At 36.5% G+C, this 25,787-nt stretch overlaps 1 protein-coding gene across 1 annotated transcript in view; it reads right to left on the minus strand.

Annotated features, from left to right (window-relative positions):
- The window catches only part of cdh13 (cadherin 13, H-cadherin (heart)), a 344,747-nt gene that overhangs the window by 167,246 nt on the left and 151,714 nt on the right, over positions 1-25,787 (minus strand). Inside the window, exon 5 of the mRNA XM_079873426.1 lies at positions 17,989-18,141. Coding sequence (XP_079729552.1) covers positions 17,989-18,141 — 153 coding nt within the window. The remainder of the gene's footprint in view (positions 1-17,988; positions 18,142-25,787) is intronic.

Below are 25,787 nucleotides of genomic sequence, written 5' to 3' on the forward strand. Positions count from 1 at the left end.
CATACTCCATTGCTATGGAAATAAGCCTGTTGTTCAAATGAACCTGATTATGCCCTCGGGCGCTTGAGTAAATAAATAAATAAAATATGTGGCAGCCATTGTGTGCAGTAAACTTTCTTTTAACAAGCCTGTTGTACTGATGTGATGACCAATGATAGTTGTAGAGCTAGTAAGCCTATTTAGAGGTGCAGATTAATTCAGGTAGGACTCTGTGTAGACATATTTTATTATGTGTATTATGAGGTGGTCCGCGAAAATTCTTGATTACAAATAGTGGTCCACACACACAAAAAGTTTGAAAACCCCTGGTCTAGAGAAACTTATCCCTCCTCTCCTATATATTCATCTTTTCTTACACATCAAATTATCACTTCTCAAAGAACCTTCTAAGTGACATGATGATCCACTAATTTCAAGAGAGGTTCCATCCTCATTTGACAAAATGATGATGTATTTAGGCTCAGAGATAATGGATCCTGTAACTCAAAGCTATACGGAAAGAGCTCAGGTCAGCAACAGATTTCCTTTCTTTCCAAATAAAGCAAAGCATTTAAGACTGGAATCCATTGTTTTAATTGCTTTACAGGTAATTAGTGGAACTGTAGAAATCTATTGACCCCCTCAGATTAGCATACATAATACACACTGGCACAGGCTGGAGACAAAGGTGAAAAGGAGCACAATTCTGTTTACATTAAACTTAAATTTAACATAAATACAGTCCTATATTATCGCAATACAAACCCATTAAGAGGAACTACTTACTTAAAGCATACGCACACACACGCATATACATATATACAATGCACTACTGTTTTTTGGGGGGATTTTTTTATTTTATTTTATTTTATTTTATTTTATTTTATTTTATTTTATTTTATTTTATTTTATTTTATTCAGCTGGGATGCATTAAATAGATCAAGTTACAAAAAAATCCCTTATTTATGTTGCTTTCCTTTAATCTTCAGAATCTTTTTTTCTGCTGATTTGACAGTCAAATTACTTTTTTTCTTCTAGAGAAAATGTTTGTTAAATATCCTTTTCTTTCCCAGCATTTTTTTTTTTAAATTTATGAAATGTATTTCATCTTTAAACTTTTTTCTTATGCAAAGTGCTTCCACACAGCTGTTGTAAGATGACTACAATAGCTTTCAAATCTTTCACTTTGTTCTAACAACTCAAATGTGTCATCAAAACACATGTTGCTCTCTCACACACACAGATGCATTCATTCTTAAAATTTAAAGTCCATCAAACATCACTTAAAAGCCATTTAAAGCAACTAAAGCAACTCACACTATAATCATCTGAAATTGCTTGGTACTTTACTTAAGGTCACAAAACTAAGCTAAAAAAAAATGGTTTATGTTGGTTTCCCTGATGCACAGAATGACAGTATTACTTATATTAATGGAAACTTTTTTTTATTAATTTTATAAAAATTCGGAGATCGACTATTTTTGAATGTCAAAATGCTGGCGGACACTAGCCTAGAAATCTAGATGCACCCTAGCGGCAGCCAAATTTATTTTGCAGCCAGTGTCGTCTAGCAACTCTCCGTTGACTTTCGAGCTGGAAAAAACAAACTCTAGTCAGGCCAATCACATCGTGTATAGAGTAGGTGGGGCGGGCTTAACATAATGACGACAGAGTTGCAACGGTTCCCTGCTACTTGAAAACAAAGAATGGCTGCTGCTGGCGAACAGCGAAATTTCGAATCGGCTTTGGCCGCGACTCTGGAGGACTTGGAGTTAAGCTTTTCTTTGAGAAAAGAACAAAGAACGGCACTTAAGTCATTCTTTATGGCACTAGCTCCGCTGGTGGGCAAACGCTCTGGTTGGTTGTAGCGCTATCCTATTGCGTGCAGAGGGAATTTGAAAGACAACCGTTTATCCTGCCCCTCGGATTGAGCCGTGCCAATGGTGAGTTGCCAGACCTAACATCTTGATGTAGGTCTGGCTTGCCAGGCTAGGCGGACACAGTTACAGTGAGTTGTTCAAAATCGTTCTTTTTAGTAAACTCTGTGTACACATACAATGTCCTCAATGCTCGAGTTCATGTGTAGAGCCCCTGGTGATACTTCGAGCAAAGTTTCATGGTGTGTCGAGCCTTCTTAGTGTTTTAAAAATAGTGATTTTTGATGCTATCATAGAAGTGCCCCAAGCACTCCCATTCAAAAGGCAATTTGACCGAAAACGAAAATACGGTCAAACTTAAAGGTGCTCTAGGTAACTTTTTAACCTTAACTGAACAGCTTCGGAGTCAGTGTAATGGTTATATTACTTATTTCGGGTTGAATGGTGGTGGTTTCGCACCCCCCTGGTGCCCGAGAGCGGAAAAAACTCACTTGCAACTTTGGGACGCGGGTCGGTGTCAGGAAGTATCGCGTGATATCAGGTCTCGCGATGTAACGAATTGCTTGACGGCACTGCACACGTACACGCCCCTATTCAAGCACCGGCGGGCTAGCTATAAGCAAAGGGCAACGATAGATTGAGTTATGGCTGAGGCTGAGCCTGTAAAAAAGAAGCAGAAAGCTAGGAAATCTTTGTCGGAGGACCAACGAAAGAGGAAACGGGAGACTGACCGAGCAAGAAGTCAGACTCGAGTAAATATATCGGACCGGCTTTTTCAGAATGGTGAGAACTGAGAGAAACAGAAGCCTGCAAAACGGATGCTGATCCTGCTGTTGCACTTGTAAGTTAAGTATCTTTGGAATAAACTGTGTTTAATATTTAAATTTCAAGTAATTGTGACCTCAGGATGTTTGCTATTGTCTGTAAAGGTTTTTATTATGATCGCTGTCTGTTAGGGGCTTACTAGTACGCTAGATACTATAACTTTGATGTTAGCATTGTCATAGCAAACACGTTTGATTTCTGTAGTTGTTTGGCCGTTCCTCTGTCGGTTTTATTTGTGTAACTTACACTTTTATTTTATGTCACTAAGTCAACGCGTCTGATAGTAGGCAATATCAGACGCGCAAAATGTTGCACATATCATGATCGAGCTAGAAAAAACGTTCTGATGTTTTCTTAGACAAGCAAAGGTAAACCATCATTCTACCAGATGAACTTATAGACCTTGCTAATATAACTTTAGACAAATATTAGCCTCCGATATATATTTTTTTTTTATGCTCATGCCCATTCTCCCAAAAACAAACAAACAAACAAACACGAAAGCAGTAGTTCGCCTCGTTCATATCGTTCGTTCCCGGTAAAAATACTAGTATGCATGACAACACAATAAATAAAAAAATCGCCATCAGTTGGAAAGAAAGTATTGCTTTACTTGCCTCGGTAGACATAACTGGTTTTGAAATAGCCGGTTCCTCTGCTCAGCTAGGTTGACAGCTGATCAGCTGGGTTGCTCGTGGCGAGGGGGGAGGGACAACAGTTCATTTTTACGACAGAGTGTTTGAAAGCATTATACTACCAGACACTAGGGGGAGCTCGTAGAGAAAAAACACTCAGACTTGCATAGTGTCCCTTTAAAAGTGCCGTTTCCATTCTAATTATGCTTTTAAACGAAAGTTCGCCTCAGGTAGATTAACAAAAAGACCCTAGATTGCATTTTGGCTTTACCATTTAATGAGATGTTACACATCAGATGTTTTTCCCCAACAGTTAACCAAACGTTCACATAAGACATAACAGATCATGTTTGCGTGAATACTTTCCAAGACAGATATTTAGAAAATACTGTAATTGTGTGTATTGGCATTGCGCTATCAGAGGCTCTTTGTGCTCACACTTTGGATCTGTCAGTCAATGTAAGTAAGATTGTTTTATTTACATCAGCATAAGTTTGAAAATCACATTTCATTGGTTCAGACTCATGCCATCGAGAATTCGCTATGAATATTCACAAAGTTGGAATACTGCGCTATAAAACGATGCCAAATGTAGCACACAGCGGGTAGCACTCGTCTCAGTTACTAGGTCGCTATAAAAACAAAACTATGGACCAGAATCAGAAGATTTGCTCCCTGTCCACATGGAGACGCGTTTAGCTGTTTATGTAAAAATTTTGTATCGTATCGGCATTTTGTCCAGACGGATACAGCGTTTTGGGAGACTGAAACCGCTATTTTTTGAAACTGTGTCCCAGAGTGGATAAATCGAAAAACGACACCCTTGCGTTTTCATGTGTACAGCCAATCCGTATATTTTGTGAAATTATGATGTCATCACACCACATATCGACTAGTCAGACACTGCTAAGTCACGTAATAGCAACAACAACTGCCGACTACATGCTTGAGTTCGTGCTGCAGAAGCTACTGAGCCTCTTTTATTTATTATTTACTTGAATGTATTTTTATTTTATTTCTTTATTTTACTTCTTTATTTAGGCCTATTTATATTTTCTTTCTTATGCTATGATGCTTGTCTGTTGTCTGATAAAGACATTTCGTATTTTGTAAGGATGGGCATTTCAAGCAAAAATAATATTCGACGATCGCTGGGAATTATTTGATTATTATTGAAAAAATGCACCCCTGCGCCACATGATCACCGGTAAAATGGCGTTCGCTCAAATTCCACTCTGACATTCAGTTTCTCTGTACTGTAGGCCTACGTGTTGTAGCCATTAAAGATTTAATATTTATGTTTAAATAATATGTTATTTTTTAATTTCATCTATGTTAATTATATTTCGAAGTAAACAGCATGAGTAATCATAAGATGCGCAATAAATCGGGAGACGTAATTTTGACCACATTAAGTTTTGTTTTGTATAAAGCCAAAGTTTCTTTAAAGTGAATTTAGTTTTGTATAAATGATATCTTAATTTTAATCAATGTTTCATCAACCAATTGCCTGGATTTAATAAATAAGAAGAATATAGCAGACAATATAATCAGGACATGGAGGCACCGGCGCGATATAACTTATATTGCTCGTGAACTGGAGCTCGTCTCATAAATGACCCGAAACTCAGAAATATATCTATAGAAAGCTTGAAATGTCTACTTTTAAACAAAACAATTCAAAACGAAAAGAAACAGACAACTCTCTTATGTAATCCATATGAAGTGTGCATTTCTCTCTATAGGCACGTTCACAATACTGCGAAGGTGGCGAGTCAGCATCGTCAATATCTTTGCACCCGAGACTGACACAGAAACTAGTGAGACTAAACACTAGTTTATTAATAAACAATTAAAATGTCTCCTTGCTATATTTGACACATTCATAATGATTACTTTTGCCGGTTCTTTGTGGCAAGCTTTATGCGTCCGCTAACTAATTGAAAACCATGACTCATCCCTATTTTGTACCAGGCCATTTATGGTTGTTCATATTGTTCAATAAAGTTCTTGGTAAAAAAGAAAAAAGAAAAGAAAAAAAAGAAGCTACTGTGCCTAATATTATTGTATACAGTGCGCAAGGTTTATGCGCATGCTCTAAGTCTTCTTCTACGTTTTTAGTGTATGTCTGTGGCAGAATTACAGCGCCACATACTGGTCTGGCATGAAACACAGATATTTCTTGAGACGACGCCGTCGGAATTTGTTTTTAGAACGAGGGGAAAAACATCAGATAGGGAAAGCTCTGGCTTCGTCTGGATGTGGCCTTGGATCGACTCACTGAAGCAAAAATTAGCAAAGATGAAAGTAAGAAAGAATAAAAACAATTAACCATTCAGACCACTGGAATGCAGCTAATTAATGAAAAGGGAAGTGTATCTTTTGAAATTGAAAGAATGAAAGAAAAACAAAAGAAAAACAAACAGATAACAGTAACACACAGTATTTCAAATAAATGATAAACACAGAGTCAAAATTTCCCAATATCAATTTCTGAAATTCAACCTGTTTCTCAATTTTGAGTTCAATATCTTGTTTTCAAATGACAAAAAAATTCTTTCACCTCACCAATCAGGAATCAGTTCAGGAACCTTTTCTTTCTTTTGGGATTATTTATAATAAAATAAATACATTTTACTTTATGTTCTTTTCTTACTATTAGTTTTATAGTGATATAAATAAAATAATACTAATTATTAATATTAGTGACCCGAGTTAATGACCTCGGTTACACAAACTTGAGCTGAGGTGAAGCGCCAAATTTTTCATGAACAAAGGACAGGTACTCCTCTCAGAAAACGCACAAATAAAGATACTTTTAGATGTTTGGTTGCTAATTGGAGCATTGGGATCGCTAGACAAGGGCTTAATGGAATCATTTTTGTGAAAACCTCAAATCTGACCAACATTTTTCACTTGTTTTTGCCTGTAGCTTGTAATTAGCCTGTGCGCACTCCGACTCATTTTGCCAGCATGGGTCACAAATATTAATATTAAAGGGTCTCTCTGCAACTGACCACAATTTGTCCCTCAGCTTCAGTTAAACTTATCAGACATTACACACAACTACAGCAAGTCAACAGTATTTCTCCGCTCGGACAGATTTTCGTAAACACCTGCTGCGTACGCGCAGCATTTCAGGCTGTATCGATTTTATCCTCTCAAGCACTGTGGTTATTATGCCAATTTACAGAGTGACCTTGCAGGAATCCATCATCGTTAAGTCACTGAGATAAAGCCTTCAACCACTGGCCAGACCTGTGAAGGCCTCCAGTGCTACTTCCAACTAAGCACTGACACCACACACTTACTTCATGAAGCCTCACTCTGAACAAAACCTCACTTACACAACAATGTAACATTCAAGGATCATTGGATCTGATTGACTGGTTGTTTGGGATCACATGTATGTTACTGGTTGGTAAAACACAGGCTTGATAATTGTTCACAAAAGGCACATTCAAGAAAGAATTATTGTAATTTTAGCTGAAAAAGCTGCATGCTGGTTAGGTGCTGGTCCATATAGTTTTAACTGGTAATCCGATCGATTAGCATGGTCTGATAAAGTGGTCTGCCTGAGAAAATGTAGCTTGTTAAGCTAGTTAAGCAGCATTCAGGAACACCAGCACACCAGCATCTAAACACAATTCTTTTCAGGGATGTTCAGCTAGATTTTCATTTCTTGAAATAAGTATCAGCGCTTGCAAGGAAGCAAATTAATAGTGTTAAAGATTTAGCTAAGCTTGGGTTTAAGGCTTCGGTTCAGCTTAAATGAAGTTCTGAATCAAAGCTGCTTTGCTGTTTTCATGACACTCAGCCGTGTCTTGTTTTCAGTCAGTTCGCAAGTATCAAAACCTAGACACTCTGTAAAGGCAACTCTTACACTATGCAAGGAAGACCACTTAAATTTCAGTATGCATATATTATGATAATGTCGTTGTCTGTTAAAATCTAGCAATTTAAGTAAAAGGGAGGTTTAATCTTAATTTTCTTTTTTTTTTTTTAAAAACATAGTTTATATAAAAATTAGGGCTGTCAAACGATTAATCGCGATTAATCGCATCCAAAATAAAAGTTTGTGTTTACATAATATATGTGTGTGTATAGAGTATAATTATTTTCTATATATAAATACACACACATGCATATATATTTAAGAAAAATGTGTTATTTATATATAAAATATTTATATATAATATAAATTATATATAATATAAATATATATACACAGTATATACATGCAAATATTTCTTAAATATATACATGCATGTGTGTGTATTTATATATAGAAAATAATTATACACCGTACACACACATATATTACGTAAACACAAACTTTTATTTTGGATGCGATTAATCGCGATTAATCGTTTGACAGCCCTAATAAAAATACATAGCTCTGAGCATTTTTCAGACAGACAGACAAAATCAAAATTATTAAAATGTTCGGAAAATTAATCAAATTGAATTCTTCGCTTTATTTTATTTATTTTTCAGAACATTTCAAAAATATCAATTCTGTATGCAAGCACTATGATTAGAATATCCATTCAGCCTTCAGTTATCACCAAATCTATGCAGCGCTGGCTTCACTTCTTATCGCTATTTGCTGACACACATGTTGATTGGCTCTGACCTTCATGTGATAAACTAGGACGCGGTAAAATCTGGAAACCTGACCATTTTCCCCCAGCATTTTAGCACTCTTCAGACTAATGGAGGTTTTAATCTCCCATTAAATGTTTAATGTTTCATTTCCGCAGCCGTGACTGGTGAGGTACGGAGGGGGCTGATTAGACAGCAATACCAGCGGGTACCATTAAATGCAACCACTGGCCTGGTTTTAGGTATCACAAGTACAATCTGAAAACAGAGAACACTGTTGTGAAAACCGTGAAGGTCATTACTGTAACGCGCAAGGAAGCACTTGGACGTCCCCGATGGATGAACCCCAGCAGGGGGAAACAGTAAGCCAAGGTGGACCAAGAGTGCCATTTCCCAAACGCTTAAAAAATGAGAGGCCATCTCAGCGTAGCCACTACAGGGATCATAACTGTTAGCAGGAAATAATTGCAGTAATTAGTGTTAGGCCACACATAATGAGAACTCTAATTGATGTTACAACGGGATATTACCTTAGGCCACTTCCAGCTAACCTAATAGTCCGGGTTTGGCACTCAAAAGGACAGTTTTTGTGATGTGATAGAGGACAAACGGTCCTTTTAGTGACTGATGTGGGAAGCAATAAGTTCAAAAAGCATATAAAACACTACAAGCCGTCACAGATGGTTAGCTGATTGGTTTCCGTGCACACAGATCTCTCGTGTTTAGCATCTAACATCTCTTAAAACAGTTCAATTTAAACTAGCTTTGAAAGCACACAGTGCTCAGTATACAATTAATATCATATAAATACCAGCAATTACTCGGAGGACAGATGGCACGCACCCACACACCAATAAACGCACAGAAAAAACACACACGCACAGATGCCGCCGTTCCCCCGCCATCAAACGCAGCATGTCAGTGCCCCGCGGATCAGGGTGTGTGTCAGGTCCATGGGAAACAAACAGCTGGTGGACACACAGGTCTTGTTCCAGCCTTACAATGGACCGGAGCAGTTATTTGTGAGAGACGTGCCTCATCCCATCATGATATCTCAGTGCCAACCTGCTGTGGGCGAGCACAGAGTCTGTCTACCTGAGACAAGGCACCAAACCCCCCCACGACACATCATCATGTGGCTCTTCTGCAGGCAGTGGAGCGGCACTGTCATTTGGCTTCAGCTACACAGGAAAAAACATCATCCGTATGTTCTGTATTAATGCATGGGTGGCTTCATCTTTTCGCTTTCCATTTCTTTCCAAAACTAGGTGTTTGTCTGCTGTTTTATTCATGTGGCTGACAATGAGGAATGGTTTCTGAGAGTAGAGGTATGTACAGAGATGAGCAACATGTTCTTTAAATGAATAGGAATCTAATCGCACTTATGTCACTCAAAAACACAATTGTTTTCCATGGAATACAAAAAGTTATCTTACAAAAGGTCTAAGCTGCCCTTTTCTGTAAAAGGGATGCAATGTTACATATAATAATAATAAAAACAATAGTTATTATTATTATTATTGCTTGTATTATATGGAAAACATTGAATCCCTTTTACAGAAAAGGGCAGCTTAGACCTGTTATATATATATATATATATAAAAGCTTAAAGATTTTCTTTGACAAGCTAATAAACTATATTTATCTTAAAATCCTTTATCCAGTTTTAAACATTGATTTTACAAATATATTTACATCATCACTAAATAAATAGAAATATTTCTGCAAGAAAATCGATCCATGGAAGGGCATACAAAATAATCACAGATCCTCTTAAAACATGCCTAGGGCTAATACAGTATCTAGCATAACCTCAACTGAAATCTTTTATTATTATTTTTATCATTATTATAATTTACGCTTGTCTGATCTGCCGTCTTGTTGTGAAACAGAATCATGCTCTTTCAATCATTCTGTTTAGAAGCTGCTCTTGTATCAGTTCATTCAGCGATCACAACTTCCAGTCCTTCATCAGAGGTCCTTCATGCTCAACATTTTACAGTGCGATTTCCCTGCGGTAAGAAGACTCTGAGGATATTAACAAGGCATGACACAGAAGCCTGATTCCGGTCCAATAATAGAGCCTTTATCATGGCCTTGTGTTTTGCAGCAGTCTGGCCATGAACGCCACAGAGAAGAACGTAATTAAGGAGTCACTTTGTGGCTCTTGCAGAGAGAAAGAGCTTCTAAGATGTCAATTGCATGGTTAGTTAGTCGGTCTGGGGAAATGCTACGCTTCCTAAATATGAAAGAATCGCTCGGGGGATTTGCGTGTGTCAGTGTGTGTGTGTGTGTATACACATGTGCGGTAATGTGTGTGGGCACCTCTGTGTCTGCCTGTATGTGTGAATGAAAGTGTGGATTTGCTTGTTGGTACAAGTTGGATCTGTGGGACGTAAATTTAAACAGTGGGAATTAAACAGTTTCAGTAGATTGCTGTAATGTGAGAATAAATAACTGGTCTTTATTTGTAAGCCTCTTATGATTTTTGTCTGTTCTCTTTTAAGTCCTTCTCCATGACCATTTCTTTTTAGGAACCACAAGCTCAAAGAGACACCCAGAAAACCATAGCACCAGAAAATCACCAACAACCCCACTGCAACACCCTAGCAACCACAAAAAACATCCTAGCAACCGCAAAGCAACAAGCTAAAACACTCAATATAGTGCAACAGTCAGGTTCCGGTAGTAAAAACTCATTAATTTTCTCCATAGGAAAATTCATTTCAAACAATAATTTATAAACCTTTAAAGACAGCCCTAGGTTTTTAGTCGATGGTATTTGCTTCTTCTGAAGCCATCAGCCCGCTTTATTTCAGCTTATCTTTAACATAATCATGTTTAACAGCAGAATTCCTGATGAAAAACTACATTACCCATGATGCCTTACAGACAATTACACCAATCAGAGTGTCCAAAAAAACAACATGAGCCAAAAGATTTCATTAGCTCCACCCACTCCCAAGAAGAACTTCGAAATGTAATAAGAGTCGATCTCTCTTAAAACACTACTTAAATGTTTGTATATATATAATCAATATTTGCAAATGAGTAGTTGTATGCTTCTTAATCGTTTTTTTTTTTTTTTTTTTTGATTATGCTGCTTCATGGAAATTACAATTAATGTCGTTCCAAACCCGTAAGACTTTAGTTCCTCTTTGGAACACAAATGAAGATATGTTTTGATGAAATCTAAGAGCTTTCTGTCCCTCCATAGACAGCTTGTGCGTAACACACGAGAATGAACCTCATTGGTTCTCACATGTCAAGCGAACATGGTTGAGCTTTCATTTACCACAATTAATGTGTGAGTTGAATCCTTATATGTAAATAAAAGCCTAAATTCGATCTGTTTATCATATAAAACGATCAAGTTGCTTCAGAAAACATTTAACTAAATCGCTCAATTCATATGGATACGTTTTATGATCTCTTTATGAACTTTTTGAAGCGTCAAAGTGGTAGTTGCGTAGCTGCCAATGGAGGGACAGAAAGTTCTCAGATTTCATCAAAAAAGATCTTCGTTTGTGTTCCGAAAATGAATGAAAGTCTTTCGGGTTTGGAACAACATGAGGGTGAGTAATTAATTAATGACAGAATTTTCACTTTTTAGGTGAACAAACCCTTTAAGAACAAAGTCTTTGAATCAAAGTTTGCAGTGTTGTGATTCTCCTCTTAGCTGATTGTCGTGGTTCACGGCTTATAACTGCTTATAAATCCCTATGGGAAAAAATGAATGGGAAAAATACTTCTGGAACCAGCCCCACTGAAAAAGGTGACTCTGTTCAGAAAACACACTGCAACTCTTTGGCAATCACCCAAAATGCTCTTGCATCCACTTATCAACATGCTAAAAACTGCAACAACTCCACTGCAACACCGTAACAACCAACAACACACCCTAGCACCCACATAACAACATACTAAAACATACAAAACACTTTTCAACACTTTAGCGAATGCACTGCAACACCATGGCAAATAAAAAAAACACATCATAATGGCACCTTTGAGGCGTGCAAGTTTTGGCTCCTACTTGCTAAGGAAATTTTTTAGCTATTTTTTGATTTAGAAAAGTAAAAATGCAATTTGTTCACATGGCTCATAAGGTAACTAATGCACATACACATGCCAATGGGAAGAAATAAACAGCAGAGAGTAAAAAGTTGCTGCCAGGAACTGCTGTGAGTTGATTCCTGCAGAGCCGAAGACTAAGATACACAGCAGTGATGCGGCACCACCTGCGAAAACAGTCTCTGGCCTGGATCCCGCCCCTCCCCATATGCGCTGTACTGGGCCGCACCGGCTCCCGCACGCCTGTGATTACTCCTAGTGTGAGATCGGCTGGAATTAACTGTGGTGTAATTTCTCCTGATGTGCTGTAGAGGGATCAGCCGGAAAATGCGGTTATTCCCACCAGTGTGGCATGGGAATTAAGTGAAGTGTTGCGGCACAGAGGTGTTGCGCTACATATGTGTGTGTGAGGTGGTTGAGGCGAGAGGGAACTGGCCCATATGTGTGATTAGATGGAGAACAACATGCCATTAGAGGTCAGGGGCCCCAAAGCTCTCAGCCATAGCAGGTGAGCTAGTGGATTATTACAATTCTGAAATGCCCACTTATCGGATGTGACTCGTTCCCAATACCTTTATCAGAATGCCGAGAGAGAAAGTCGGAAAATGACAACGTTGGAGTAATAAGCTAGCAAAAGGACAACACAAGTGAAAAACAAGAAATATAAAGTTAGGGGACATTCACACAGAATGCGTTTTTGTGGTTGAAACGTAAGGCACATGTCAGTGGAACCAAAAAATGCATGGTCTTGAGAAGGTTTTTTTTTTTTACTTGAACGCTGCATTTTTTGAATGTCAGTCAAGCACAACTGAGACTTGGCAAACTGCTTTTCTAAATGCTTAGTAGAACTACAAATGCTGTCTTAAGCAGGGTAAATAAAGTCTTATGATGCAAGTTGTACAGTAATTTGTGGTCTTTTGCATTTAAACGTACAGTATGTAATTTTTTCGGCGCTAGGTGTCGCTAACCTCTTTACAATAACAAAGGCGTAGTTTGATGACGCAACATTTGCTAAGAATTATGGATCTTGTCGTCAACGTCAAGCCGACCGATCTAATAATGTTTATGGATGACTGAATACATCGATGTTTTTATCATGACTGAGATATGAAGCAGTTCGGGATTGCTAAGAGACAGCTATCAGCTCCACATGCGACGCGAGTCCCATGGATATAAAAGGAATATGGACATTTCATTCTACCGAACTACACGCGAGAGCAGAATTACAAGTCACAGGTCAGTTTATTAGACAAATTAAACTTGTGAGGTAACGCAGCGCTGTTTCACTTGGTCTAACATTACACTATCACACTAAACTGCATTTAAATGTGTTGAAATGTATGTGTTAGTTTGTCTGTATGAGACTAGCAGTAAGCTAGATCAACATTAGAATAACATACAGATCATATTCTAACATTTTATTATTGTTGAACTATATAACATTGATTAGTTTTATGTAAATGTGCTCACCTGTTTAATAAAGTACATGTAGGAGCGGTCGAAGTCTCGGACGTGGAGCTCTCGTTTATATACTGTCTATGGGAGCTCTCGGCTTCTCGAAAACACCGCGCTGATATTGATTCTCGTTTTAGTTCTCCTTTGGTCCATAATGTTTGAACGAAACAACAACAGCGTGCAGATAGACATTGCGAACTACACAGTTGTCCACGTCTGTCGCCTTGGTTACTATCAGAGGGCTCTGGTTACTATGGCAATACGAGTGGAAACCAGGGAAAGAAACGGGACGTGTCTTCAAATTAAATTACAAATTTCTCCTGGTTTGAAAGTTGTTGGAAACAGTCGGGATAATGTAAGTACACAACTAAAAAAATATATATAACATAGATATAGTGATTTTTGCTATTTTTAAAGCAAAAAAGTTACATATTGTGCCTTTAATGTGGTTTAAATGTGGCTCTCTTGGCCTCTGAACTTGAGTACCTCTGATCTGCTCTATGTTTACATAGGAAAAACAATGGAAATGCAGCGCAGTGGAATGCAAAAACACGTTCTGTGTGAATAGACCCTAATTAGTGATGAACCGATATTTAAAAAAAAAAACTGAAAATATTTGGCGGAATAAAAATAAAATAATAGAATAAATAATAATAAAAAAAAATTAAAAAAATGAATTGGTTTCTGATAAAATAGTTTTCATGCACACAACACAGATTAACTACAACAGGTAAACATGTCAATAGTTTGGAGACACTTTAACATTACCAAAAATGATTCTAGAGTACATTTGCTGTGCTATTTGAAGAACTTTACTTCAACTGGTTTCATTTATCACATGAAAACACGACATGCCAAGTTTAATTTAACCTAAATGTAATGACCAAAACCTTATTTTCAGTTATGGTTTTCAGCTAAATGAAAACTTTCATTTCAGTTTCGATGTTTCTGTAAAAAATTATTTCGGTGAATCACTAACAGTAAGAGTTGTTATTATCAGAGAGACAGCCAACAGATGTAAAAACAGATGTGGTTAGCATCATTCCTTCATCAAGATAGAAGTGTGTGAGCATTAGTGCTGTAAAATGTCAAGCTTTGATGTGCATGCGCTCGTCGCATGCTTTTGAGATTGCGGGTGGTGTGGATGTGAGAGAAAGGGAGATAAGGAGATGTAAATGTCAAGTGCACTGCTGAGTGAGGGCTTTGATCCCGACTGGGGGTCTGCGTACCTGAGTTTACCCTCCTCTTCAGAGCACACAACCTGCCAATCTGCCATGACCACCAGACCAAAGTGCTGTATAAAATAGAAAGCTATCCGCAGTGTTGGGGCAGCTACATTGGAACTGTAGCTTAAAGCTAATCATAATTTAAAGCTGTTAAACCACAGTCAAGCTACTGTTTGGGAAAAAAAAGTAGTTAGCTACACTACAAGCTACAAAAAAAAAAAGATTATGTCTCATGACATAATGTGTGATTTAATCAGAGCTGCATTTTTGCTGCATTAATGAGTTTCAATGGGGGTGACGCGTGACCAGAGTTTGAATCTGCCTTTGGCAAAACTCAATATACTCCCTTTTCCCAGCACATATCAGATCTGAAAGGCAATTATTTTCAATAAAATGAAGAAAATATTCGAAAAGCGGAAATAAAGAATCTAACGTGTTTAATAATAAAGTGTTTATCGGTTGGGGGTAGGGCTAGGAGTAGGGAGGGCTTTATTGTCACAATAAGGTGGCATCCATTTAATAATTGTATTAAATATAATCATTTACACTATGATATTATTGCATACCGTTTCATGTACAACAATACTAAGGTGCAAATAGTATCTGCCACTATTTATGAGTATAAATAGCATCTAACGACTATTTACACTTATTGTAAATAGCAACTATCGCTAAGAAAATACGCTATTTTCACTTATTGTAAATAGAATTTAGTTATTAGTTGCTCTTAGTGCAAATAGCTGCTGCCTTTGTTTGAAATGCAAAAAAAAAAACATAACCAAGTTGAAAATAGTTCATACATATGACATGAAATGACTGGGATTTGACTTTCCAATGCTACATAAACTATTGTCCAAAAAAAATAAATTGTGGTAAGATTTTTTTAAAGAAATGAATAACTATATTGAGCAAGGATCCATTAAATTGGTCAAGAGTGACAGAAAAAACATTTACATTCAAAAAAAAAATTCACCTTCAAATAAATGCTGTTCTTTTTAAATTTCTATTCGTCAAAAAGAAATGTATCACAGTTTCCTCAAAAAATGTTTTTTTATATATACACACAGAACTTTGTTTTCAATATTGATAAGAATAATAAGTAAATAAATAGTATATGATAGCACTAAATCAGCATATTAGAATGATCAGCTTTGCCATCACAGGAATAAATGATATATAATATAATTTTTTTTGTTTGTTTGTTTTTTAAATATACACTACCACAAGTGCTACACTACTTTGAAAACAGCTACTGAAAAACTTAAGCGTCGCTACTTTAAGTCAGGTACTTCCCAAAATCTGTTAGCATTCCCTTGCAACTCAAGCACATTTCCTCAGCTGGTGGAGGACACCCGCAAGTAAGTGATTTGATCTTTCCTCACAGATCTTTTGACCCAAACACACACCCTCGCCCAACATAAAATTTGAAGCAAGAACATCATGTGTGCTATGGCTCCACAAAAGAAGCAATAATATAAGGAATGATCTCTTATTAGAAAAAGAAGACTATTTTTAATTGAAAAGAAAAGCCAAGGAGTCAGGCTGAAAGATTTTTCAAAAACCTTACAAAGAACACTTTATCGGAGCAACAGTGGGGCACAACAAAACCAGGGTAGAAGAAGAGCAACTCTTATTTTATTAAAGCTGTTAGCCAGACAGGTGGATATCAAACTAAGCAGTGCCGCTTTAGTTATCCTCTACAGGGGGATAAAAAAACAGGTAAACCCTCCTTTATCTGTCAAACGACAGAGGACACAAAGAGAAAGAGAACAAGAGCTCTCGAATTCTTGAATCAAAGTAACAGCTCGCTCAACCGAGCAAACAATTCAAAGGAATCGTAATGTCTATCTTGTTATCTGGAGTTGCCACAGGGTGGTCCTTTCTTTTGGCAAAGCTCTACATATTGAAAGGTCTTACTATTTCAGGTTTAAGACACCAAGAAATGTCTTTCATGTTTTGATGTGTTGCCTATTAAAACAAGAAGGGGGTGGGATTTATCAAAGGGCTAGCCAATAAACTTCAGTCCTGCACCCGCTGACAAGATAAATGGATTTCAGATTGATTTTTCCAGGTATGCAGACCTTATTTTATAGTTGCAGACACTAATATTGGCAGGGGGAGGGACATACTTATTCTAGAGAGCATCTGATAGGACAAAACATTTGTGAAGTGCAACATGAGAGTCATCGTTAAATTCTCAATGTGTAAATCGGCAAAAAGTCAACTTTTCCAAGACAATTTAAATAGTCTCAAAGTTATACTACCGTTTTTAAGATTTTTTTATGTTTTTGAAAAAAATCTCTTATATGCTCACCAAGGCTGTATTTATTTGGTCAGTAAATACAGTAAATACAGTAATATTGTGAAATACTATTCTGATTTGAAATAACTATTTTCTAAATTTATATATTTTAAAATGAAATTTATTCATGTGATGCAAAGCTGAATATTCAGCATCATTACTTCAGTCTTCAGTGTCACATGATCCTTCAGAAATCATTCCAATATGATGATTTCGTGCTCAAGCAACATTTCTTATTATCAATATTGAAAAAGGTTGTGCTTCTTAATTTTTTTGTGCGAATTGTGACAATTTTAAAAAATTATTTAATGAGTGAAAAGTTTAAAAGAACAATTTATTTGCAATAGAAATCTTTAGTAACATTAAATGTCTTTACGGTAATTTTTGATCAATTTAATGCATCCTTTCTGAACAAAATTATTATTATTAATATATATATTTTTTTTAATTGTTCTGAATGCAGACTTTTGAGCAGTAGTGTGACACACATGTACTAAAAGCCACAAAACTCTAATTTTGGTTCGATGAGATCTTTAAAGAGAGTTTTTTTTTCCCTTCTTCTAAAGCTGTCAAATCAACCAAAGTAAATCACCGTCAGACCACTGTGTTCGCACACACAAACTCGCAACCCACGTTATGTCTGACAGGCCAGCTGACAGCTGCATCATTGATCTCGCACACGTTGTGTAGAATAACTGGCTCCTCTAACTGTGGTCCCACATCCTGTACAGCAGTCGGCTTTCCTTCACTGAGCCTCTCGCTGGCTGCCGAAGAGACACGAATCATTGCAGCCATTAATCGCCTTGATGCATGGAGTGAAGCAAAAACATCGTTTCTTTTCGATTAGGGACGTTTGGTTATTCGTGCAACGGTCTAATATGACTTAAATAAACCTGCAGATTGCATGTAAAGCTATTTAACTGAACTTCTTCATACTCACTGACAGTATGCAGTGGAGGAAACAGAACGCAGCACTGGCAGCAGATAACAGATTTAATATGGCACTCACATGGTAGTACGCGATGGCCTCTCGATCCAGGGCTCGGCTAACCGCCACCTCTCCTGTCAGTCGGTTGATGCTGAACACACCCTTAGGGTCTTGATCTGCTCCCCTTCCAGTCAGACGGAAGATGTGGTCTTCCTTCATGTCAGATGAGATCACCTAGGTCACATGATTGTACCAATAAACATTCACGTTAATTAAGCAAAGTTACAAACCACTAAAAATAAAAATGCAAATAAAAATAGATAATCGGTGTATATATATATATACATACAATTAGTTTTCAGGTTAACGACAGATTATATATATATATATATATATATATATATATATATATATATATATATATATATATATATATAATTAGTTTTCAGGTTAACGACAGATTATCTATTTTTATTTCTTAAGATTAGACTGAATAATACATTTTTGCTCAAAATTTCTGGATGGATGGGTGGATGGATGGATGGTTATTTTAATTATTTTTTATAATAATAATCATTGTATTTAGTTATACAAAAATTATAAAAATAATAAATAATATAAATAACTAATAATATATTATTATTATTATTATTAGGTATTTATATTATTTATTTATTTATTTTTGTATAACTAAATAAAATGATCATTATTTTAAATAATAATATACTTCTTTATTATTATTATAGTCTGATTATTATTTAGTTATCATCGTGCCAAAACTGAGAAACAAAACAATGTTAAAAACCAATTGCACATATCTGATATTGGACACTTAAAATAATCAGTATCGGTCAATCAATAATCAACAATAAAACACAATACAGACTTTTGGTGTGTAGATTTTTCATTGGTTCAAGTTTGTCAGAAGTACTCACATGCGACTGGGTAAATGCAGCAAAGTCCATTGTGTTTCATCAGTGTTGCAAGTTAAAAGCAAAGAAAACAAGAAACGTTAATTACACCGACACACACTCACAGACAAACACAGTTATGTGTGAATATAACATGCACACATGCTAAATATACTTTCATTTGATTGCTCTCACATTTTAAATAATTACCGAATGATTCTTGCTGGCAATGATGAACACACAGTGAGAAGTCTTAACCACTCTCCATATGATTATGTTAACTCAGGGTTTTAATATAGTAGCTGAAGTTTGTAAATCTATTTGTATATTAAAAACACCCTTTAGTGTGACCAGTGCTACCACCTGTAGTTCATTTGGTATATTTTGTGCAAATTAGATTGTAGCAAGCAGCTTCCCTCGCTAATGAAGGCTGAGTAACTACCTAATGGCTTTAAATACAAATTACCAACAGCCCCTTTTTTATGAAGCCCTTTTTGTGAAAGAACCTCTATAAAAGTTATTTTATCAGAGCAATAAACCCCAGTGTGTGTATCGAATCACAAAGGCTGCCCACCTTGAACTCTCTGGTATCTTGTAATTAAGCTTAAGATGAAATATCCCATTTAGAAAATGAAACCAAGTAAAGTAATTGTCCACACGAAAAGCCCCTGTTAGCTTTATTTATCTTCCCCACACAGATCCTTTCTGCCAGATCATACACTAATACTGTTTTTCTCCTTTATAATTACAGGCTCTGTTAACTTAGGGAACATTATTATTCTGAGAAATGTAGCGAGTGGTTTCGCTAAGACTCTGGTGAACACAATGCAGGCTTCATAGGAGGAGGCCTTCAAATCCTGGTGTATTTACTGTGGCCGTCAAACAGCTGTGAAATTGTAGAATTTTATAGCACAATAAAAGCTATCTAGTTCAGTGGATGGGCTGTTAATGAACACGACTGTAACGTGGACTTAAGAGAATCGTGAAAACAACAAATCAAGCAGTCACGCTGACAGAAACACAAGCACACACATACAGTACTGTATTCATTATCATTTTCTTGACATGCAATTGCTTTATTGTTTCAAATAAAGCTAGATAGTATTGATAAAAGCAACATTGCTACTTTTTATAGAGAGTAGAGACATTAATTTCTCTTTGAGAAGTATGCTAGCCCTTACAACAACAAAAAAGTATACTTCAAGTTCATTTTATGAAGTATACTTAAGTAAAGTTCAAGTATGATTTTAAGTATACTTAGTAAGTGTACAAATGTACTAGTCGTGTACTTGTAAGGGTACTATATTTCAGTACTACTTGGGACTATATTAATCCAAATTTAGTGTATAAAAGTATACTTTTAAGAATACTTTGAGTAAACAACTAGTTTACAACTGCGTTTTTCGTTTGTATTGCAACTACAAGTGAACTTATAGGTATACTGATAGTTTACTAGATAAATACTTGTAGAACATTTTTTTTTTTTAGTTTTTGAAATTACACTTTGAAGTATACTCTTTGTAAACTAGTTAGTTTTATACTGTTTTCTTTAAGTGAACAACGATCATATGGAGTAGATTGCGTCCATCAACACTTCAAAGCTTCACAGTCGTTACCTCTTCCTGGGTCGACATTTCATTCGGTAATGTTTGGCAGTTTTGATTTATATGCTGATTAATGTCTGATGATCATGTTAGATTATATTTGTGTAAGCAATCTTCTATCAAAAAAAGAAAGCTTTGTGATCCAGTTTTCCCTTTGAAAACATTCCAAAAGCAATGCTTTTGTTAGATTTGAAAAACTTCTGGAAACTTTTAGTGGATTTGTCCCCAAACTTGTAGCTAGATTAGCTATTATTGAACAAATTAACATAATTGCATTAAATTCATGAAACGTAAGCCATATGTTCATGTTTTTATGTTTTTACAACAGAGTCAGAAGGGGTGGCAAGTTGTTTCAAGCAAACAACAACAAAACTTCCAGGCTGGTCCGGTTAGCTGGTTTTAAGGGGGTTTTAGACATTTGTCAGACTGGAAAACCAGCTTAACAAGTTTAAATCAGCTAAGACCAGCAAAACAGCTGGTTTAAGCTGTTTTCTTTTCAGCAGAGTTGCAGTTTCTTCCCAAAAACCCCAGGCAGGAAGCCCAGCAAAGTGTTTTCGTATAGAGCAGGTAGCCTACACCTGTGACACAATCATGTTTGAATCCCACCGCAGGTCATCTGTAAATTAACTCTTCTGTCCACTGTGAGAGAGCCAAAAGATACCCGAACAAACTGCTGTGTCGCCTGTTTACAGCAGCCCATGCCACAAGAGTCTGTCAGGCTCAGTTCTTCTTTCTCTTGTCTCTGAGTTGTGCCCGTTTTCCTCCCACACTGCTTTTGGCCTTGTGAAGAACTCCTTAACGGCTCCGGGAATGTCTTGTGAGTGGTTGCTATGGAGGTTGTTTTCATTCTGCTGTTTGCTGCACGCAGCTGCGATATTGATCCGACAGAACAATAAAACACAACTTTCCTCTGTGTACTTCAGAGGTACTTTATTAAAGGTGCGATGGTCTCCTTCAGGACGAGAGAGAATTAGAAGGGAACAAAAACAAAAGGAGCCATGGCTCCAGAGGACTGATGAGACGTAATGGATGGAAGAGGGTGGAAATTGTGGCCATAGATTGTGGCATTATACTTGAGATTTTACTATCGGAGGAAAATAGAGATTGACTGACATTAAAAGCCTTTTTTTTTTTCATGTTAAAAGGTCAAAAAGGTCAAACATTAAAATTCTATATTATTTTGTCTAAATAAATTAAAAATAAAACACTAAAAACTAAAATAGTTGTTTTAATGCTATAATGTGAAATTAGCATTTAAATGCTAAACAACATGATCATCTTGATCATTCTTTTCCTGTCTATTACTGTAAAGCTGCTTTGAAACAATCTGTATTCTATAAAGCGCTATAGAAATTAAAGTGACTTGACGACAATATAATGTACAGTATGGATATTCATTTGAGATTTTTTTTGAGATTGAAGATTTAATAAATTATTTGTTTATAAAGAGTAACTTTACACATTAGATGACAGAAAAGGTCATCTAAATGTAAATAATAGGAGAGCAACTATTGAATTTCCAATATCAATCTATAATCGCTAATAACGCCCAGTGATCATTATGGTACCAATTTGTACATCCCTATAATGGAAAATAGCTTATTTTTTAAATCCAATTTTCACTTAGCCTTTTTTATTGAGCAAGTATGCATTACATTGATCAAAAGTGACAGTACAGACGTTTACACTGTTAAAAATATATATTTCAAATAAATGCACTTCTTATCAACATTCTATACGTCAAAGATTCCTGAAAAAAGCACCAAATCAGCTTATTAGAAAGATATTTGAAGAATCATGTGACACTGAACACTGGAGAAATAGCCACTGGAAAATCAGCTTTGTCATCACAGGAATACATTACATTTTCACATTAAATCACATTAAAATAGAAAATAGTCATTTTAAATTGTAATATTTCACAATATTACTTTTAATGTGTTTTTGTTCAATTTAATGCAGCTCTGAGCATAAGAGACTTCTTTCAAAACATTAAAAACCCTTACCAACCCTAAACTTTTTACAGTAATTATATATACACATATACGTACATATACAGACCCTTTCCAAAAAATGTGAATATCATGGAAAAGTTTATTTATTTCCATAATTCCATTCAAAACGTTAAACTTCCATAGATTATAGATTCAGGGCCCACAACTTAAACGATTTCAAGTATTTAGTTGTTTATTTGTACATAATTTGGGCTTCCAGCTCATAAAACCCACGAAAACAGGATTTCAAAAAATGTGAATATTACATGAAATCACACAGTAATTACACAGTGATACCATGGTCATTGAACCAGGTTTTGGTTCTTTTGGCACTGTGGGCAGGTGCAAATCCTGCTGGAAAATGAAGGAAGCATGAAGTGCTCTGAAAAAGTGACAAGACAAGTGACAAGACAAGTTTATAATGATCAAGGCTACTAGTGTGGTGGGGCGATTGAGCCCGTGGAAACTTCCTTGGTGCTTCCTCGCTGTTTGCAGGGTGCGCACCGGTGGTGGTTTATTTGTATGTACAAACACATGTACACAAACGCACACAATCCTACACAGTCTCCCCTGGCTTTCTTCTCAGTCATTAGATGTCAGCGAACAGCCCTGAGGGAGACGCTCACCTATTTCTATCAGCTCTCATTAGGAACAGGGAGGACATGAAAGAGCAGCTGTTTCTTGCCACTGCATGTATATGACAGGAAGGAGGGACCCGACTCGAACTTCTCTGACAATACAGCACTGAAGGGGAGGAGAGGATACGTCCTCACTTTCTTATTCTTTCACTCTGTCTTTCTACTGTGATAGCTTCCGGCTGTATGAGCACTGCAGTGGTGTATAATTTCCCTCAAATTACGGATGCTTGACTTTGAATGGAAATTGATGTCAAAGGGACTAGGCACAGTGCACCTTTGAAAACAATCCAAAAAGCAGGAACTAAGTGGAGGTTGCTAAGGGAAGCATTACTATTACTACTACTCCAATTTCGGGTGAAGATCTGAACAAACCCTTAACTCTTAGTATTTAACTCTGTGTAAAATGCCCCACAATGCTTGTGCTTTGGACATGAAAGATACTGCAGATCATGCCGCTGGCTGAGAAAATGTGTGCTAATACTTTTCTAAGTGATCAGACCTGGGCCACATCTAACAGTCAAAACAGAGCTCTTCAATTGGTAATTTGTAATGGGTTCTCACATGAAGTTTTACTGGGTTTTGAGGAAAATAATGTTTGTGGTTGACATTACTGACAGATCCTTCCACATTTTGTTCTAAAAATACGATAAAATAAAATAAAATCATATCAAGGCTGTATCTATTTGATCAAAAATACAGTAAAAACAGTAATATTGTGAAATACAGTACCTTTGCCATTTAAAATAATTGTTTTTACTTTAAAATTGCTTTAAAATGGAATACTGTATTCCTGTGATGGCAAAGCATTTACTCAGGTTTTCAATCTCATATGATTCTTCAGAAAGCATTCTAATTTGCTTATTTGGTGCTCAAGTAACAATTCTTATTACTAACAATGTTGAAAACAATTGTGCTGTTTTATTTTTGTGGAATCTGACCTTCTTTTTTTTTTAGAATTCTTTGATTAATAGAAAGTTCAAAAGAACATAATTTATTTTAAATAGATTTCCTGTCACAATTGAATGCATCCTTGCTGAAAAAAAGAATTAATTTCTTTCAAAACAAATATCTCAGCTCTTATGTCTGCTGCTGACAAGTGGCTTTCAATGTGAGGGAAGAAATACTCTGTAGTACGACAGAGAGAGAGAGAAGGGGTCATACTCTCTAGAGTGCAAAACAAGTGGCACAAATATATCTACATGGCGCACTTAAACTCTAGAGCACAGAAACTCTCTTTATTGCTATCTCTCTCTCTCTCTCTCTCTCTCTCTCTCTCTCTCTTTTCACATGAGACTCATGTTTTTCTGTTAACGCAAGGTCAAAGCAGAATGAAAGACAATCAGCACCCAACAGTATTAATGATGCGCAGACATACAGACAAATAAACACATCCAACACCATCCATCAACACTTCTGTGTGAGACATTATGGCACAAATATTTCTTCTGATTGGTGAAAACTATTGCAGATAGTGAGAATGAGTGAAACTGTGAAGCAACAAAATACAGACAGTGCTCTGGGTGCCAAAAAGTACACATAAACTGAGCAATTCGATCGCTTGGGAGGTTTTGTCCAGGACATTATAGAATGGAAAAACACCACTGCCCATAAAAACCAGCCCAGGGACAATTACAGGCAGGTCCGAGAGGGAACCTCTGGACTTTTTCCCATTTGTGAGATTGCAGTGCTACAGGTGAACACTCCACCATAATAAATCCCCCATAATCCCACAGCAGACTGATGTCAAAGCCAGAACAGGAATCAGGGCAAATCTGTTCTTTATTACTTCTCCAATACTTCAAGTCCCCTTACCCGAGAGTGGATCTCAAGTCAACACCATCCAATAGAACTCATCTCTACAGAAAGGGATGGAGTAAAACCACTTGCCCCATTGTATGATTTAACTTGTGAAATAACAGAACAGGGGTGGACAGAGTGCTTTTTATCAAATGAAACCCCTATAAATAATCGTATCACAATTCCTTCCTCCAGGGATCAACATATCTCTAGAACTATAAAATATAATTAAAAGATAGAAGAAACAAATGTTTAAAGTGTTCAAAGAGTGCAAAGATTAAATGAAAATTACTTTTACCCTTCTGGCCCAAACAATTTTTTTTATACACAGAGATAAAAACATTTTTAAAAAAAAAGCTTTGGCTGTGAAGTGGCCTTAATGAATAAACAAACTTCATGCATCCACACCAGTAAGTGTCAGTATAAAATCAAAGAGGATGTACAATAAATTGTATAATCTAATGAGCCTAGAAAGATTGTGATGGCAAATCTATCGTGGTGTCTCTTATTCAGTTAGTGGCTTTTCTAAAATAGTGAGCAAATAATCAGTGGCAGCGTGATTTATCTTTGTACGACAATAATAAAATAAACAAGGTCCCACTAGAATGATGGAAATTTTGTAAACAAAAAAAACAAAAACGGAAGGCTTTTCCAGACACCCAACATGTTTACTGCATTTCCCAGAGAAAACAAAAACATCTGGGAAACCCCTCTGTTTGAAGCTTCCATCATCCAGGGGGCAATTCCCAATTTCCTTCAGCCTTCCCATTCAGTGGAAATTATGAAAAATGAATGTACGCCATATGGTAGGTAAACAGCGCAAGGAAACAAGATTTATCCATGTGGAAAATCCATTTTGCCTGGTTTCCAATATACAGCAGTCCTATCAAATGAAATAGGTCACAGTAGCCAGTCCCCTTGTCAGTCCCCTTGTGT

The sequence above is a fragment of the Squalius cephalus genome (genome assembly GCF_949319135.1).
Source record: "Squalius cephalus genome assembly, chromosome: 6".
Classification (NCBI taxonomy): Eukaryota; Metazoa; Chordata; class Actinopteri; order Cypriniformes; family Leuciscidae; genus Squalius; species Squalius cephalus.